This window comes from Oryzias latipes, chromosome 3 (genome assembly GCF_053564925.1).
Source record: "Oryzias latipes strain Hd-rR chromosome 3, Olatipes_Hd-rR_3.1".
In the NCBI taxonomy this organism is placed as follows: Eukaryota; Metazoa; Chordata; class Actinopteri; order Beloniformes; family Adrianichthyidae; genus Oryzias; species Oryzias latipes.
The window spans coordinates 21,424,368-21,444,896 of record NC_136239.1 but is presented as its reverse complement, the minus strand read 5'-3'; the positions used below and the strand labels follow the sequence as shown (position 1 = coordinate 21,444,896).

The window sequence follows — 20,529 nt, the reverse complement described above, 5'->3', positions numbered from 1 at the left end:
AAAAGTCTTTCTCTCATCAACACTCTCACATCGTTCTCTCATGAAAGATTGCAGTCAAAATATGTACAGTGAACTTTGGATCTTCTCCTGGGCTGCCATGTTGCTATATAAAGACTGAAAAGTTCAGCATGTTTTCAGCTTTCAACAGCAGCTCAATCCATACCCCCCCCCCCCCCCCCCCCCCCAAACTGCTGCTTCAAGTACGACACTAAACAAAAGGACCAGTTGATTGTTCTCACTTTAAAGCAAACCTTGAAACAGCCTTTTCTTTCCTCTTTTTTTTCTCTTCAAAAGATTCATCAGTGACACTTGTGCACAGAACTCTGAATTAAATTCTTCAAGGTTAGAATCATCTTATTTTCATTGTGCTTCTATGACCAAAACATCTTGTACCGTCTGTGGTCTATAAATGAGTTCATACAAAATTCGTCATCCGTTTAAAAGACCTCATTTAATTCCAGGCATTTAGTGCTGGGTAGATAAATAAAAGGTTTGCTGGAAATATTTTCCCACAATTCTGCAAATATGAATATGTCCAGATTCATGCACAGGTTTGTTTGTCATATCATTTTGTGTGAGCTATAGAGGCAGCTTTTCTCTGTGTGATGGTGGCGGTCGTTCACATCACCTTTGTCCATCCTAATCCTTCTGTTCGTTTTTTGTCTGTATTTCAGCTTCCTCCTGCAATCAAAAAAACATCCACGTTTCTCTGATTTGGAACTCGACAAATGTTTGTGAGGGTGCATCTCATTTGTTTCACATATCTGCATAACCCTGTGGTGGTTGGTGTCTTGTCAAAGAAATGCCTCTCCCTTTCATCTGATTGCAGCTGCTTTGGATACAGTACCCCGCCACCTAGAAAGGGAAGAGACTGAGCAAACTTTCATTAACACGGTACTGGAAAGAGAAATAAACTTTTATCATACATCAAGGGAACGACAAATACAGTAAAGCCCCTAAACTACCCTTGAATACAACAGAAAGGGGAAGGGGGGGGTGGGGTTGCTGTGCGCCAACAGCCCCGTCTGCAACTCAGAGGTGAATTTCTAATGAACTTCTTTTAATCTGCAGAAACTGTGTCGTCGAATACAACACAGTTTTTCATTTTATAATAATATTGGATTGGATTTATCTGCGCTTTCCCTCTCAGATCGTCCTTTAAGTTATTTTAATTATGATTATGCTGTTTTTGGCAAAACAGGGCAGCAGCGGCTCAGGAGGTTGACCAGGTCGGCCAATGATTGAAGGGTTGGCAGTTCAATCCTCGCTCCCCCCAGCCAACCATCATCGTATCCTTGGGCAAGACAGCTCACCGTTTGTACCTCCAGTGCAGTTCCACTGGTGCATGAATGTCCCGGTGATGGTCAGAAGGGGGTTCTGGCAACCACGCCTCTGTCAGTCCTCCCCAGGGCAGCTGTGACCTCATCAGTGGTTAACCAACACCAAGTGAATGAATGAATGAATAATGGACACATTGTAAGCACTTTGAGATCTTTAAAAGGGAAAGTTTTGGCTTTACATTAGGCTGATAAAAAATAATAACATTCCTTCAACTTAATAAAGCTTTTAATTTTGAAGACTGAATCAAATATTGTATGAATTGTTGTTAACATACTATCAACTATTGGTCTGAATTCAGACTACACAAAGATCGACTATAGTGACATCTTGTTTATTTTCACCCATGACATAAACTTTGTTCATCAGCATATTTCTTAAAGGTAGGCATGTTGCTAAGAAGGTCTCCATTTGACCTGCTCTGATTCGTGCTAATTATTACAAACCCACTTCACCTTTCAGCCTCCTTCCCCTCAGCAGAATTCAAGAGGACCGCTAAGTGAGAGGGCACTTCTCAGACAACTGAAAGGAGTGAGCATGTGCACAAGAAAAAGTGTTGGAGTCTGCATGAAGAGCACACGCTCGTCTGAAGCTCCAGCAGGAGCACACAGAAAGCCCAAACAGCCTAATTAATCACAACATTTAAAGTCAATATTTTATATTTAAAAGCAACTTAATTAAAACAGCCGACTAGCTCCAATCATATTCTGAAATTTCCGTTTGCTCAATAAAACCCACTTTTCCCTTAAGTAAACTTAATGAATACATTTATTCATCTTTTTTGGTCTTAGATTTTCTGGTTTGACACAGCTGATGAAAAACTAATTGACAGAAATATCTTCTGACATTAAAAGAAGTAGCCAAAATATTATTTCATTAAAGTAAAAAAAGAAGTTCACAAAACGAAATTAATTCCCAGTTAATTGAATCTAAATTGATTGCAGTTTGAATTGCTTTGAAACACTTGAGAATAACACGGCCCTTTGTGTGCAATAAAAACATTCCAGAAGAAGCTGAGTGTTTTGCTGAGTGCTGCCTGTTCTGTGTTTTTATCTTAAAACAGCAGAGAAGTTTTGAAAAACAAAACAAAAAAGGTTTTATCTCTTTGGATGAGATTTAAGCGAAACTCAAGTTTGAAGTCCTTAGGTGGATGGGTGGATGGATGGATGGATGGATGGATGGATGGATGGATGGGTGGATGGGTGGATGGGTGGATGGATGGATGGATGGATGGATGGATGGATGGATGGATGGGTGGATGGGTGGATGGATGGATGGATGGATGGATGGGTGGATGGGTGGATGGGTGGATGGATGGATGGATGGATGGATGGATGGATGGATGGATGGGTGGATGGGTGGATGGATGGATGGGTGGATGGATGGATGGATGGATGGATGGATGGGTGGATGGGTGGATGGGTGGATGGATGGATGGGTGGATGGGTGGATGGGTGGATGGATGGATGGATGGATGGATGGATGGGTGGATGGATGGGTGGATGGATGGGTGGATGGATGGATGGATGGATGGATGGGTGGATGGGTGGATGGGTGGATGGGTGGATGGGTGGATGGGTGGATGGATGGGTGGATGGATGGATGGGTGGATGGGTGGATGGGTGGATGGATGGGTGGATGGATGGATGGGTGGATGGATGGGTGGATGGATGGATGGGTGGATGGGTGGATGGATGCTTTGACTTGAATAAAGTCCCGTTATATAGCAAAGCTGCAACTAGTGCCAATGTAACAATGAGCAAGATCAACATAAAAGTAATTGATAACTCTGTTGCAACAAAACAGTTACTGCATGTGACTTTGGTTTCAGAAGCAGAGCGTTCAGGTATCACATTCCTCTCCTCAGCATCCTCATCTGAGCTTTAGAAGTAGAAACTATTTCAGACCTTTTTTTCCAGAGTTTATCTCACTCTGAAAAAACAAACAAAATCGGCTCCACTTCTATCTTTAGTGCTGCCTTTTAGACATGCTAGTTTATCTGGTATCACTAACTAATGTTAGTCCTAACCAAAAGTTAAGTCAAGATAACGAACATGATTTCAATTCAATTTAATTCAACTTTTTATATAGCCCAATATTAGAACAATAGTCGTCTCAATGGGCTTCATACCGCCAATTCTATAAAAAAGATGAAATCATAAAGAACAGGAATTCATACAATTCAGTAGGTAATTGTTTAACTAAACAGACTAAGCTAAACTGGGCATCCGTCCTTCTCGGTAAAGAAAACCTCCTACAAAAAAAACGGATGCCGGAAAAAAAAAAACCTCAGGCGCGTCCGCATGAAGGAGGTACTGGTGTTTTATTCTTATATACATTTGAAAGTCATCTAAACTGATTTTGGTTTTGTTATAACTTCAATAATTTTTCTCAACTCATTTAAAACCTTTGATTGTGTTAAGCAAATGTTTTCACTCAAATTAAGTTGTAAATTATATTCAAAAGAACTCACATGTTTTTGGATAGACCTAAAGAAGACTATGAAAGACTTAAATATTTGAATTACAATTGTTGAACACCAAGATTCCTCCATCCATTCATTAATTTTCCTCACCTGCTGCATCCCTTTTAGGGCTGCCTGAGCCTTACCTGGCTGTTGGGTGAAGGCAGGGTACACCCTGGAGAGGTGACAAGTTTGTTGCAGAGCCACACAAACACACACAAATCTATGGCCTATTTACAGTAATCAGTCAGCATATGACGCATGTTTTTGGGGTGTGGGAGGAAAAACAAGTGGAATGAACATAAAATGAATGAACATACAAGCTACTGTTACATGCAGGGACTTTTTCTTCTTTCCTCTGCACGTCCTGCATGTGCTTCCTGTGAGTGAAGACAACTGATGAGGACCTGACGAGCTGCAATCAGGCCCCAGAGCCAGCCACCAGGCCTGCATATAAGCTCCTGTGGATCACTTGGGAGAGGAGCTCTTTCTGGATCGCAATGCAGATAAATGTGCATGGCTCTTTAGACTAGAGAGTGTGGGAGGCTTGTGGACAGGTGAGACAGGGTACCCTGTACACCTCATGTAGCTTGCTTTCAGTTATGCACTCTAGGTAAGTTGGTTTTCAATCCCTTTTGTAGATATGTCAGTGAAACTTTGTTTTCTTGTCTTTGTTTTAGAGCTGTGATAGTTAGGCTGGTTTTTGCTCTCTTTATTTCATTCCTTTTGCCCAACCTTGGTCCCTACCTCCCCTATCCTCCTTTTATTCAATTAAAAAACTTAAAAGTCATCCATTGTGTGGTTTTTATTTTTTTAATGTTACATACACTCAAGCCCTAGACCTATACGTTTGTGCACGTAACAGCTTGCCAGGATTTGAACTACAGCCTTCTCACTGTCGGGTAAGAGCGCTAACCACTGTTCCACAGTGCATCACATGGAGTCTGAACCACTTATTGCATCCTAAATTGAGGGAGGAATGAAAGGGGGTTAATGCTCTTCCTCTTGAAAGTGGAGCTACCCCTTAGGTGTCCTGTCACTTTTCACATTCGGGGGGGGGTGGGGGGGGGGGGTGGGGGGGGTGGAGGAGGACCAAAAGAAGATCGTCCTATTAACTGAATGTAAAATCTCCTAAGAGGTTTTGTGTAGTGGGACATTCATTCTTCTTCTGTTTTTCCCTTTCGGGGTCACGGGGCTGCTGGAGCCCATGCCGGGCACTTATGGGTGCAGGGCCAATGTGTCACAGGGCCACACATCACACCCATTCACTCTCACATTCACACCTATAGACAATTTAGAGTTGCCAATTGACCTACAAAGCATGTTTTTGGACAGTGGGAGGAAGCCAGAGAACCCATGCATGCACAGAGAGAACATGCAAACTCCACACAGAACGGCCCCCCGTCGATGTTCTTTTTCAGGCCCCCAGCCGGGACTTGAACTGGGGGCCTTCTTGCTGTGAGGTAAGAGCGCTAACCACTGCCCCACCGTGCAGCTGAGTTGAGACATTTGAATTTACACCAAAATGACCAAGAGCTTGTTCAGTTGAATTACAATAATACATTAGAAAAAAGTGTCAAAATGCAATTATCTATTGTGAGGGACATGCTGTCTTTCTAATATTTAGATGCATGTTCTAATTTAGGATACAATAAGTGTAAGTTTGATTGCTCTATAATTTTTGAACTTGATAGATGATGCATGAGATTTTCAACTGAATAAGTTAATCTCACTGTATTATTTTCTGACATCTGACATTATTTGCTCTTATCAGTCTTTTGTAAAGCTTCCACCAGTTATTTTCGTTTTGAAGGGCAGATTGCCTGATGTAAACTGATGTTTGACCAACACTGTGCTCACATGCTCCAAAGCTTCAAAGGCCTCCACCCTGCGGAAGCTGGAGGGGAACCAACACATTTCTTCGAATGTGAGAAGTGACAGGACACCTAGGGGTAGCTCCGCTTTCTACATGAAGAGCGTTAACCCGTTTTTTCCTCCCTCAAATATGCATTTATGTAAGGCCTTAGTCACAGCACCCTTATGGGTGGATTGTGGGGGGGAGGGCAAACCTGTATGGGGCATACAAGTGGCGATACGATTTTTCTGACTTCCCTTAAGGTGGCCACATGGGGCTAAAGGGAACTTCAAGACACACCTGTGCTCACCTTAAGATGCAGCCCTTCTTGCTTCTGATCCACCCTGAGCAGGGCAAATCCAAAACCCACAGCACCCAATTCGGGTGTGTGCGACTATGCCTTAAGCAATGTAACAACAAAAAGCCATAAGCAAACTTTACCATCATGTTTAATCAGGTCTTGAGCTCAGGAGAAGGAACAACATGATTTTTCTTTGCTCTGTCTTCATCTTCAGATTGCCTTCAGGAGTGTGACTCTTCTTCCTCCACATTCTCCCACACAAACTCCAAATTACAGCCCAGCATTTTGGAGGTGAAGATTCTCTCAAAATATTGATCAAGTTCCTCAGTGAACAGGCTTCTCCAGTCTCCAATCTGACCTAGAATGAGTCACATATGAACACAAAGTGAGTATATTTGATTAAATGCAAAAAAACACAAGAACTGCAGCAAAAGCTAAAACCTTTTCTTTCTGTGGGAAGTCAAGATCGAGACCTTTGGTTGTTGAACTACATATTTTGTTACCCATTAAATTGTTTTGGTTTTTTTCTCTAAGTTTAGAGAACATTTGAATTTAGCAACTCTACTTTTGAAACCTTAATGTGGAAAACATTAGGAAAACCAACAACTGTATGTATTTAGTCTAAAAATACTTGGAGCTATTACTTTAGTTCTGGTATAAATATCTCATTTTTGCTCTAACTGTTCCAGTCAGAGAAAACTGTGAGGCCAAAAGTCCAGGACAGCCCACCTTTTCTCATGAAGGAGCCCTTTTTGTGATCTATTATCTCCTCAGGAACAAGACTGTAATTGATCATCTTGTTGTCTTTCATGCTGCTGAATCTGCTGTGCTCCACACAGCTGCTCAGTTCCTCCTCCTGCAGACCACACTGCAGGAACACGCCAACCTTCTCGATGGAGCCCCGGAGGTCCTGAACAAAGAGATCAGTCATTGCAGAAAAATATACTTCACCACACAATTTTGACTTTTTTTCTGTTTGAAGGAGGTATTTTTATTCTGTTGGTGAATTTGTTAAATCAGTGTTTCTGTTTCTGTGCAAAGCAGACCAAGAAACTGAGCATAATTCCAACAATCACAGGGAATTGGACATCTCTTTTTTTGCACGGTTCACATTAACCCTTGTGCTATCTTAGATGACCCCACCCTTACATTGCTGTGTTCTCCCTACTATGACAAAGGTGGATAAAGGTGGAAAGATTTCATGTAATCCATGGACACCAGTGAAGATCACAAATCATTGAAGAAAAAAGGTTCAGCACACTGTTTAGTGGGTCTAGATGACCCAACTCCCAATGGTAAAGTGCCTAGGATAGCACAAGGGTTACACAGCACTAACAGGCCTCTTGCGCAGTGACCAGGGTTCAGGAGTTGAAAAAAATCAAAAATCCAAACAACATGCCTGAGTCTCTCCTACTTCACCCCTACTTTACCCATGAGTGTCGTTTAGGTGTTCGCTATGACCCGAATGGACAGATTGTAGCAAACATGCTATAGTATGCTACAGCATACCCAGAGAAAATTGTACACGTACATTTTTGCTCTATGGGGTAACCAAGTGGTCTACGACCCTAAAATGTTGTGCGCCCACCTGTCTGCCCAGTGCAGTTTGCCCACAGACAACCCATATCCAACCGTAAGGCCAGTTTTTACTAAGACTTATGATACGGCAGAGGACATTTGTAAGACTCCCCCAACACTTTTTAGGGAGTTTTTTAATCTATGTGGTCTGAAAGAGATAGTAGAGAGAGAAGCAAGTCAAGAGAAATGCATTCCTGCACTTGTGGCCAAAAGAGCAAACATCAATTATTTCTTGCAGCTCTGCTTTGGGGTTTCTTTGCACATTTTCTTCACCTTTTGTGGATTTTTTGTCAATTTATTGTATGAGCCAAACCTGTCAAAGTGCTGGAGGTCTATTTCAGGTATTTCAGTTTAGACGTGTTCATTTTTGTTAACATTGCCTGCTGTGTATTTGATAGGTTTGGATTGGAGCATGACCTAAATGCCCTCTTCATGCCCTCTGCATTTATAATGACCCTTAAGAAATCCTCCCACAGAAAAACAACCAAAATCTTTATTTTATTTTTTACCATTGACATTTGTTCAAAGGTGATGTGGAGCAGATTGAGAGCTCCTTCCTGAGCAGTCCAGCCTTTGATGTGCTCAAACCAGGAGCCAAAGTCCACTGCAACAAACACAGGAAAAACACACAATTTGCAAATTTAAACAGATATCAACTTTGGACAAGAGAAATGGAACAAATTCATGAACATGCATGAACTTTTCTCATGTGAACTAACATTTGCCCTCCAAGAAGCGAGTTAAAAACTCTGGAAATGAGCCAGCCTCTGGAAGAAAGTTGGCCACTTTGTGGAAGTGATAGAATGAGACCACGACATCTTTTGGGTTTCTGCTCACGTAAATCACCTGCAGGAAGACAAAGAGCAGTGTTGACAACACTACAGATCTTTTTGCATCATCACACGTATTACGTTAGATGACAGTATTTTTATGGTCTGCAAACACCTGAAATCAATTTTTACTGGCAAAACAGGTTCAGACACATACAATCTGCCTGCAACATTAGGCTTTAATCCAACTATAAAAAGCTTCTTCAAGGATCTTCTTTTTACAGGCACACTTTTGCAATCAAAACCTGGCAGAATGTTTTAATGTTTTTTTCTAAGGTAACTTTTTTATTGCTTGTTATTTTTCCAACTTTAAGTGAGAAAGGTTCAACAAATTAGAGTTTAAAACATCAATTAGTTTTACAACTAAAGACAGAGTTTCTCAGAAATAAGATAAATAGAACTTTATTTTGAAAAGACCAGATTTTGAGTAGTGTTACTACCCCAAAATCTAAATTTTGACAATTTTGCTAAAAAAAAAACAAGACTTTGGTCAAAGTGTCAGTATTTAATTTATTGCTAAACCAGGTGGTTTAACCCAGGGGTTCTCTCCGGGGGCCAACAGCAGCACGCAGGAAGATTGAGACACATAGCAGGTTCCTTTGAGGAAAAACGTTGTGTTGGCGAGGAGAAAAGGCGCTTTCAAGCTAAGAAGACAAATGCTTGCTTTGTCGTACCTCATGGGCTGGATGAAGTCATGTGCCTTATTTGCAAGCAGGTAAAGGTAATGCTCAAAAATTCAACAATAATAGTCACTTTGTTACAAATCATTAAAACCATAACAAATTTACTGGCGAGGAGTTTAACAATAAGCTCCAACAACTACAACAAGGCTATGCTGCAGAGCAGATGGTGACAAAAATGGCTAAATCCAATGAAGCTGTGACAGAAGCTAGCTACGTTGTGGCTTTGGAAATGACCCGGCGTAGCAAGGTCTTAAGTGATGGGGAGTTTGTAGAAGAATGTATGCTGAAAGTAGCTGACATTGTTTGTCCAGAGCAAAGGGGAAAGTCTGAAGAAATAAGTTTGTCAAATGATACAATTACTAGACGAGTAGAAGATCTGGGCAGCAACCTCCGACAGCAATTGGGAAAACATCTGGAAGGCTTGGTTCACTGTACAAATGACACTTGATTATTAAAGTTAGTAAAAACAAAAATTTTCTGTTCATTGTTTTACACCAAAATTGGCCCCCAGTCTGATGTCGAGCTCATAGATAGATAGATAGATAGATAGATAGATAGATAGATAGATAGATAGATAGATAGATAGATAGATAGATAGATAGATAGATAGATAGATAGATAGATAGATAGATAGATAGATAGATAGATAGATAGATAGATAGATAGATAGATAGATAGATAGATAGATAGATAGATAGATAGATAGATAGATAGATAGATAGATAGATAGATAGATAGATAGATAGATAGATAGATATTCTTTATTGATCCCACATTGGGGAAATTCAATTGTCACAGCAGTTCCAAAGAGCAGAGAAAGAAAAGTGACAGCAATGTGCAAAAGTGAGGGGTGTTCCCAAATGTGCAAGTATTCAAATACAAAAAAATGTGCAAAAATAGAAAAAAGTAAAAGTAAGTAAGTAATAAATTATGTACAATATTACAACATAACACATGTTATGCCTAATAATAAAATTAAATAAATAAAGTAAAGACACAGAATATATACAGATTAGCTATGGATGTATGAAAAACCGGTTTGTACATGCATTTTTAAACTTTGGCATTGTACAGTCTTACAGCTGTTGGGATGAATGACCTCCTGAACCGTTCCTTCCTGCATGGGGGGTGTAACAGTCTGCCACTGAAGGAGCTGTTCAGTGCCTCCACTGTCTGATGTAGTGGGTGAGAGGTGTTGTCCATGATGGATGTTAACTTGGTCAACATCCTCCTTTCACCCACTTCCTCCACAAAGTCCAGTGGGCAGCCCAGGACAGAACTGGCCCTCCTGACCTGACTTAATTTGACCCTCCGCTACAAAAACTTTGAGAAACACTTTGTGTTTAAGTTAACAAGAAATCTAAATTCTAGAATTGAGACATTCAATTGATTTTGCTTTCCAATTAGACAACTGATAATACCTAAAAAATCCATAAAAGGCTCAGATCCACCAGGATTCTGCTTGAATCCTCTGGATTACAATTCATTTATATTCCTAAACCCCTGTTGCGACCTTTTCATACTGTTTGACTAGAACACAAAGAAATCAAACTTTTATTATTTTAGTAATTGCATGAAGGGATAAAGATGTGTACAGAAAAAAACAAATAAAGAAGTTGTACTTATTGTCAGTTAAAAATTAGATCAATACCGTAATTTATTTGCCATTCTCCAAATACCATCTACAGCATTTAGTGGTCTTAAAGGCTTTTGCATGTGAGTTAACGGGCTTCTCAAAGGCAACAGGTTATGTGGAACCACTGTATATAGTTTTATTTACTAAAGGAGTTTTAATCTAATGTTCTTTATTGATCAAATTAAAACTTTAAACATAAATATTTGAAATCCAATATCCAGAGTCGACCAGAGGAGTAGAAAGAGCTGGGTGATAAAAGAGTTTATTAATCCCACAGTGTGTGGTGATAGAGGACGGATGAGCGGATGGCTGAACATCCAGGAGTCACATCTGGGAGAAGACTGGAATCGGAAAAAGACAGGATCAAAAATGTCGGACTGGCCTGAACATGCACCAACCTAAACATGGGCTCAGTAACACTAAATGATACTGTCGGTAGTGAAGGGAGGAACTGGATTTAATTACTTCATGCCAGTGATGATGAGCTCCAGGTGCACCAGGCATCTTGTTACCCTGTGCACCTGTGGGGAAGAGAAAGGTGAAAAAACAACAGCATTAGCACAGTGGCAGAGGGGCAGAGGGGCACTAGTTTCGCAAGAGCAACACTGATACTGGTGGCCCAGTGCAACTGTCCTCCTAATTTGTGATTGAAAAGATAAGACGCAAAAGCTACAGCAAGGAACCAGGACAACTGGTCATCAAGTCCAGCAACAAGCCCAACTAGGCTTCACGTAAGAGAAGAAATACAAAGAAAACAAACTTAAAAGCAACTGGCGTTAGATTGAAAATCCTGACCAACATGGGCACCAGGAACCCCCATTGTCGACTACCAAGATCAAGTGAAGTACCTTCTCAAAGTACATCACTGAGGATGTAAAGGCAACACTAACAATCCCTACTACAACCATCACTGAGACCAACTGGAGAGAAACGTAAGAGAAACAACAATTCCTGAGATGCTTGGCTGTATTAGTAACACCACACATAAGAGACGGTACTCTCCATGGAGGAGACCAAGATCAAGGAGAAGTCATCCAGCTCTCGGAACCTGAGAAAGGTGAAATGAAGAAAGGGATGCCTAACAAGTACAACCAACTGCCAAGCAAAGACTGCCTCCCTGAAGAGGAACACTTGAAAGCCAGAGACCAGGAGGAGAAACCAGATGTACTACACCAAATCAGTTAAGGGTTTACAACAGACCTACCAAGGCTGGTAGGTCTTCTCCAACTATACTGGAGAAGCATTCGGGAGAAAGAAACATCGCAAAACAGCAGTGCTCAGTGGCTTCAGGGCAGAACATTAAGACCTCCAGGAACAAGATCCAGAAACCATCACAGAGACAGACATCAAAGAAAGGGTCCCAAGACTGAAGAGCTGAACAACACCAGGCCCTGACAGGACTCCAGGAACAGGCTGTGCTGACACATACAACATACAACAGCAAAGTGTGATGTACTCTAACAAATGGATGGAATGAGTATGAACTGGAAGTCTAAAGATCAAGATGAAAAACACCTCTGAAGGTGTTGAAAATGACAAAAGTATCATCATTTGGGACCTCCAGATACAAACAGAGCAGACTTAGTAGTGCTGGTTAAGAAGAAGACGAGAGATGCATGTAGCAACCCCAAGTGATAGCAACATCAGGGGGAAGGAACATGAGAAGATCGAGGAAGACCGAGGGCTGAGAAGAGTTTGGGAAAAAAGGTGGAAGGTTAAGATAAAAGTGGTCCCTGTGGTAACTGCAACACTTGAGGCTGAGACCCACAAGTTTGGGAGGAGGGCTCCAGCAGATTCCAGGAACAACATTTGAGATCTCTGTTCAGAAGAACTCAGACCTAGAAACAACTAAAACCCTGCAGAACTGTCAGGTTCCCATGCAGGCCTCTGCAAGGAGCTGATGAAGGGCATCTGACCCTTTAACCCTTGTGCTATAGTAGGCATTTTAACATTGGGAGTTGGGTCATCTAGACCCACTAGACAGTGGGCTGAACCTTTTTTCTTCAATGATTTGTGATCTTCACTGGTGTCCATGGATTACATGAAATCTTTCCACCTTTATCCACCTTTGTCATGGTAGGGAGAACACGTCAAAGTAAGGGTGGGGTCATCTAAGATAGCACAAGGGTTAAATGGCAACTAGTGAATTTATTTTATATAACACTCTGAAGGAATCTAAAACTGACAATATTATGTCAATTTCTTCTGTGAATAATGATAGCATAATATTTTAAGAACTTTTTCATCAGAGAAAAATTGTCTTTCTTGTATCATTTAGCTGTGGCATCGTAATCCCTCCAGATGTCTTTTTATTTTTACCATAAGGGGGTTACAACACTTTGTTCCTGCTCCTTTAACTTTTAGTTGATGAGGTAGAGTTGATTAAACAAAAATGCAGCTCAGAGAAGTGTTAGGATGAGTTGGAATCCAGTTAAAGTTTGTTTTCTGTTGTGAAAGAATGAAAAGACTAAGTTCTTATCCTTTCCTGTAAAAAAATGAAACTTCACACCTTCGTGTAATAAGATCTTTTTGTTCGCAATTTTGGCACTTAAAGTAATTGTGAAGGAAATTGTTTTATTATTATCATTGTTTAAATGTATTTGTTTAAATGTAGGTTTAAATGTTAACTCAGATTGACCTTTTTACCTTTTTAGAAAACAGTTGTGTGTTTGTTCATCTGCTTCTCATCCCAAACTAGGTTGAGGGGGTTTCACGACACACTGTTCTGAGCTGATAAGGAATACTGTTTGAACTGAGAATCCACCAAATGGTTCATTATACGACACCCCCTACTGAACTTTTCTCTTTGTTTGGAAATTGTGACCTCCTAGTTGTGTTCTTAATAAAAGGAGCACTGGGAGAGGCAGACCTTTTGAGAAGAGAAGGGCGGTGTACTTTCCTCCATCACACTTGCTTTTCTTTTTTCCCTTGTGCACAAGAAACTTGATTCTTGTTGTGGTTTGTTGTTTCCAGATTGTGTTTTTCTTTAATGTCTAGATGCATTTATCTGACAATAATTCTTTGCCATTTAAATCCATTACTTTGGAATGAAATCATAAATGAATAGGACTCTACAAAATGTAAAAAATGTAAACTATTTGTGACTCTGAGAAAACCTCTGAAAGGGTTTTTTACTTTTATGACTTCTTCAATTCTTTTCTGAATCACAGAGGTTAGCGTGAAGCAGTGTGTGTGTTATCATACTCGTGATTTTGCAGAAATTTTTGCAGACACAATTATGTCGAAGTATTTTAGTTAAACTTAAAGTGTCACATTTAGACCCATTCACTTCCTTTTTTCTTATAGAATGTTTTCTGTTTTAATGGAGACCTACTGTCAGATTTTTTTAATAAACAAATTCAACGATGTTGATTATAAACATACTTTTTTAAAATGTGATTACTTTTTTTCATACCAACAAAACATTAACTAGTTAGAAAGTACGTTTGAGCTAAAGTGAGAGTGTGTGTGGTGGTCTGATTTCCCAGAAAGCAACAGGATCAAATGACAGGAAAGCAGAGCTTTTCTGAATTAAGAGAAAAATGAACAAAGGAGTGAAAAACCTTTTGATTAGGATTGGATATTTTCAAATTAACTTGAACGTTTTTTTTGGGACACATTTCATCTTTACAGCTACTCATCACAGTGAGGTGGAAGTGTTTTCTTATTCCAGTGGGACAATACTGCAGTTTTCCTTAATGGATGATCATTCAAATACACTCCTTGTTAGAGGCGTGTATTTAACACTCCTTCTCCTCTAACACTCATTACAAGGACACACGCTTTGTTTCAAACTGCAGGTAAGGCTCTGTGTTCAGGTGTGCAACAGTGAATCGCCTCAGAGGCTCACTTGAAGGAAAAAAGTAAATATTGCTGGTTTGTTAAATGGCCAAAATTTCTATTTTCTTCAAACTAAACCATTCACGCAAGAGAATACCAAATGATTTCTCCACATTAAACTGAAACAGTGCAATCTAAAGCTTCTTTTTATATCCCCCTGCAAACCGTGTCATGAGCTCAAATTCTGGGGAGCAGGTGAGGGGGGTCAGTGTGTAAATCAAAACAAATCTGACCCTGGCTTTGGAGCCCTGGAGGGCAGGGCCCAGCAGGTGATGCGGCAGGTGTGTTGTGATGACTCGAGGTGTGGTGGGCGAAGCCTTCAGCGTAGCAGCACAGTAGTACTGCTCCAGCCATGGAGCGCGGGTCCAGTTTGGTACAGTCCGGGACAAGTGTGGGTCCCCCCGGCTGAGTGTCAGGGTCACAATTTCCTGCATCCATGTGGTCCCTTTGAGAGAAACAGAACAGCTGCGTTACCTAACTTTGGTTATTAACAGCAGTCAAATATTAGTTTTGTTAGAATATCCAAACTGGATAATAAACATAATATAAATAAACAGTTTTAATCTGCATTTCTTCAAACGTAGTTACTTGTTCAAACTTAGCTTTGAAATAATAATATGAAGTGATGTTTTTTTCATAATTTATTGATGAATAGACAGAAAGATGCAGCAACATGCACAAATATCCGCTATTTTTTATGAACTAGATGTTTTGGGCTTCTCATGAGTAATATTTTTAAACAAGAAGCAAACGATATTTTTTAAAAACTTTTGAAAATTTTCCTCAAACGATACATATTTCCACCTACTCCATCCCGCTGTCAGGTTTAAAAAACCGAACTTGGGAAAAAGTTTGATGAGTTGGATGCTGAAAACTGTTCTTATTATTTTTTAATAGACTACAGATGAACTGCAACCCGATCACCCGATCCTCTTACCTGACTTCGGATAAGAAACGATGAGGATATCCGTGTCTTGAAATTGGAACTTCATAGCATGCTGTAAAGATTCCTGTGTGTGCAGGTGTCCTGGAAAAGAGATACCATGAAAAGTCTCTGTAACATCCAACCTGGCCATATCCACATCTGACATAGACTTCAGCCTCCCTTTTAGTTGTTCCTCTTTCACTTCTCTTTGTCTCTAGTCTGCCGCTCTCAGGTGTTCCTCTTCAAGAAAAACCTGTGGATGACGTCAAACGCTGAACATGAATCAGAAAGAGAGAAAGAAGAAACACTTCCAGCCAGTGAGAGTCAAGGTTTCTCACAAAACGTAAAAAAAACAACAAGGAATTATCTTTAAATTATAAATCTCTAAATATCCCTAAACTCGTAAAAAAAAGTAAAGTAGAATGACTGTTTTTAGTCACAATGCTGAGAAAAGAATTGTTTCTTTTTACATGATTACATTTTTTGTTGTAAAAGCACAAGTATTCTCACATTGTTTAAAAAAAAATCTGGTTTGTTCTTCTTTTTAAAAAAATCTTTTCTTTTAGTTTTGCAACCTCTCACTCATGCAGTTTCTGTTCACAGCACTGTAATGCTGCCTTGAACCTACCCAGACCTCTGTTATTAACTTTACATCTGTTTTCAGGCAGAGAAGCTGCTGTCTTTTGGGTCATCATTTTATTAAATATTTACAGTTTTGAATTTCTTTTTTTGCTGCTTTGTTGCTCTCTGTTGTTAGTTGATGCTTGTGGCTTTTGTCGTGCAAATGGGCTTGTGCAGAATGCCAATCAAACTAACATGTCAGTCTCCAGGCATCTTTGGAAGAAACAGGTTTACGTACAGTTGTGAGCCAGATGCCAACTCAGACGAGGAAAACAAATGCGCACATGGATCTGTTTGTCTACAAGTGGATGCATCAGAATGGAGCAGAGCAGGGAGCTTGTGGCCCGCCTATTGCAGCTTCTACATCACAACTACAAGTTTTTACAAACTCCTGATTCACAACAATTTGAAAAAAGTAATAATCAGATATTTAAAATTAATCTTAATTTTCTTTGTATGTGTCCTCCATCATCAGAAAAATACCACAAGAGAAAGTTAAAAACACAAGTATCTGTTGAAAAAGCCTTGTGTGAGTCTTAGAATTAACACAAAAAAAGGGGAATCCAGTTAAAAAAGAGGCCAAATGTTACCATAAACAAAAGTAAAAATTAAAAAGTCAAATAAATCATTGATTTATTTAAAAGTGTTGTTAAACATATTAACTTGAAATTGCCAGGAGTCTGATAAAAAACAGTAAGTCTTTGTATGACATGTCTGTGTTTCTCACAGCTTTTATTGTTCTTTTTACAAAGAAAGTAAAGTGTGAAGCATTGGGGAGATCGGTTTTCACACTGTTCTATAGTTTACTTTTGAACAAACGCTTCAAAACGTCATTAACAGACTTTGTTGGGTGGCACAAAACTGCAGTTTCTTTTCTGTAATTCACTAAAGGCTCATTTTACAGGTTAAACAAACCTAACTGCACTGATCATGAAATAACACAAATTCAGAGATAGATGAAGGTAATAATTGCACAAACTTTCTCCTCAATTCCAAAGTAAAGCAGCTCCACACCTTTTGCAAACTTTGTTGAATTCAAATATGACTCCAGTCTTTGCCAAAGAGTGAGTATTTTAACCAAAGGTTTTATGAAGATTGAGCCCAATCTTTCTGCTTATGTTGACAAATTCCTTTTCTCACATACACACACACACACACACACACACCCACACACACACACACACACCCACACACACGCACACACACACACACACACACATGCACACCCACACACGCACCCACACACACACCCACACACACGCGCACACACACCCACACACACATACATGCATACATACAGTGGTCTGTCAGAGAGGGGAAGCTCGTTTTCGGCCTACATCATAAAATTGTCTATTTATTTAAAAGTTAAAAATCAAGCAATTTCGCCAAGCAAATATCAAAGAAAAAGGTAGCAGCAGTTTTTATTTCTACTGAACTTGAGAAATCCTCGATGGGACTGAGCGCAAATAGCTTCAGTGATTCCTTATAGTACAGAATCGCTGTCAGTCAAAAGGAGATGCGGTCTTTCGACAGACCCTCCAATCATCACGCAGAAGCTTGGAGTCCCGGCCAGCCCACTCTCCATTCACCCCCAGAGACGCTGAGCATCCGTGGGCGGGACAGAATTGCAGCGTTTATCCAATGACCGTCTAGTTTCGAAGCGCTGAAAAAAAACATTCCAAGCAGCCCCATTGAAGTCAACGGACGCTGGGCTTCAATAGGTAAATGCACTGTGATGCTGCGAGAATGTATGAGAAGGAAATCGATTCAGCCGACCTGCTATATGTAACTGATTCTGAACGAACTCGTCTTTGAGATGAACATTTTCTAACGCATTTTAGTCAATAAAATGTTAATACAATAGTACATATTTGACCATTAATTTGGTGACATTATAAGGAAAGCCGAGTTTCCCTTGCAGTCTCAAAGAAATCGCCACTGCATACATACACACATTCATACACACACACACCTACACACACACACCCACACACACACACAAACATCTATGGATACATAGGGAATCATTAACATCCCTTTGTCGGCAGGGTTTAAACCTGAAACGGTGTAAAACAGACAGTGACAAATTGCTTTACAATCAGTACTACAGTTCTAAACAAACTTAAGTATTAACCCTCAAATAAAAAGCCTAGAACAGCACATGAGGGGCTCACTCAATATAGAAAATAAACTAAAATCTATTTCCTGAGAATGCAAAACAACAACATAAGTGTTTGAAGTCAGAATTTATTTGATACCATGACTTAGTGAACAATTATGATTCTGTTGTTCACAAACTGAAATCTACAGGAAAAACCTAATAATAATACCCGTCCATAATTAACTTGAAGTATGCATTAAGCCTCAAAATGAATCATTCATGAAATGTTGGTTTTAAGTCTTTCTTATGTAACTCAGTCTGGAATTGGATGGAATTTGCCGGAGAACTGAGATGGCAGCCTTTGAGATAAAGAGAAGGGGCAGATGAGAGCAATAAAGACTCTGTGATGAGTCACATGACGTTTATCGGCTCCTTTCTACTTTACAGTCAAGATATGTTCTGATTAGGGTTTATTATGGAATCTAAAAGAGGAAATGTTTTGAGTTGTGTGATTGTCTCCGCAGACTCATTGCCTGGGGGACCTTATAATGGTGACAGAGTTCATCTATTGTTTTATCCACAAAAACGGACTGAATATACTTGATATTTGACAAGTTTTGTTTTAACTTTGAAAAAACTCTACAATGAATACAAAGGTATTATTTCAGGTTAGGTAAAACTCTGGATTGTTAAAGGTATGGCTGCTGGCAGGAGAACATGTTGGTGTTGTCACATCTGAACCAGTGATCTGTCATCAGTCACAGTTTGTTCATAGTGAACATCGTGTTCAAGCACAAGGCTGTCCATCGGTGCACGCTGCAGGCAGGAAGTCAATGATTAGCTTTGGACCCATGCTACTTAACCTTTTGCAGACTCTAATGTCACAGCCTTTGAGTGATGACCAAAAGGACAGCATACAAATACAACGGCCAACATGAGTCGTGGGGTGGGGGGTGGCACCAACCCTAGAAATAGGACGAGGGGCTCATTTGGTACAGGAAAAAGTCTTAAGTAAAGTCTTTGCTCCTTCACATCCAGAGGATAGATCTGGGATGGTTCAGGCATCTCTCCCTAATGTCTCCAAGGTATGTGTGGAGAGAGTTTGTCATCGTCTTTCCAGATAAACAAAAGAAGAAGAATGTAAAGCAGACAATAAAGGTCTGCCTGCTTTCACTTTACCTTTAACGGTGTTTTCAAGCCTGACCCACAAAGCTGTTAGAAAATACTTTAAAATAAAATTTAAAAAAAAAGTTGAGTATTTCTTTCAAGATAACTCTCTGAACAGATTTGTTAATCAGAACTTTTTAAAGCAAAGCTTGATTCAGGCATTTTAGATGGATTACACTTCATTAAAATCATATAAGAAAATTCTCATTGAAAACGTGGCTTTTTTTGTCTAGGAGTGATTAAATTACAGTTTCTGTAATGGTAATAATAGTACTAAACAATGGGAGGGCTGCTCAAAAACAACCAAAGAAGTGACTCTGACTCAGGAAAAGAACGGTGAGGTAAGAGGACAACTCTCCACATAGATGAGAAACTCGCATGAGAAACTTTTAGTGTTTTTTTTTATGGGACTAAATATAATCCATCTTCTTCAGATTTACTCACTTTTACTTATGGATGAGGGGTCATGCCCTTTCAGGAAGCTTCTTGGTTGTCTAGTAAGCGTTAATCCAAAGCAATGGGCAGTGTTTTTTTATGAGACTTATAAAATGTTATTGGTTCAAAATGCAGCATCTAGTTTCATAGTTATAATGAAAATGCTGCACAGAGTTCACCGAGCTTCCAGCTTCCTGTGCGTTTTTGCTTTTTGTCTGTTTTCTAGAAAAGGTTTCATGAGGAGGCCTCTGCCCTTCTGACCTGCAAATTGTCTACCTGTGCGGATTCCTCCTCAGATAAGACTTTGGTTCCTAAAGTGTATGACGTCTGCAGCTGCTTTTCACCAGCTGAGGATTTTTTCAGTGAAAACCATAAACAATAGATGGATAATCCCTGATTTTAGCCACAGGATTTTGAAAGGGGGGCGTAAAACACAGTTTGTTCCACCAAACGAGCAAGGCTTTGAAAACAGCTGATCAGACGGGAAAAAACGAAAACATATCATTGATTCACTAATTGGTGTATCCATCTGCCAATCAGGGATGCTAATAAATATTGTAGTTTCTTACAAATGTAATTTTCGTTTATGAGCTAGTTTTACCCCATTCCCCATTTTGACTCCAGGCTGTATAACCTAACTGTGTAACATGATAGTCCATCGTTCATTTAGGACGATCGAAAAGAAAACCACATCATATTTTTTATAGTAATATTTTATAAACAAATATGTATAAACCATTTAAAGGCTGTTGCAG

At 39.8% G+C, this 20,529-nt stretch overlaps 1 protein-coding gene across 1 annotated transcript; it reads right to left on the bottom strand.

Moving 5' to 3' along the window:
- Positions 1-6,088: 6,088 nt before the first annotated feature.
- sult5a1 (sulfotransferase family 5A, member 1) lies at positions 6,089-15,714 on the bottom strand. Its single transcript, XM_004067128.5, has 6 exons — positions 15,463-15,714; positions 14,759-14,970; positions 8,256-8,382; positions 8,046-8,140; positions 6,688-6,868; positions 6,089-6,316 (listed from the first exon to the last, which is right to left on the bottom strand). Exons 1-6 carry the CDS (start codon positions 15,614-15,616, stop codon positions 6,180-6,182), a joined length of 906 nt encoding a protein of 301 aa, XP_004067176.2. The 5' UTR covers positions 15,617-15,714; the 3' UTR covers positions 6,089-6,179.
- Positions 15,715-20,529: the final 4,815 nt, after the last annotated feature.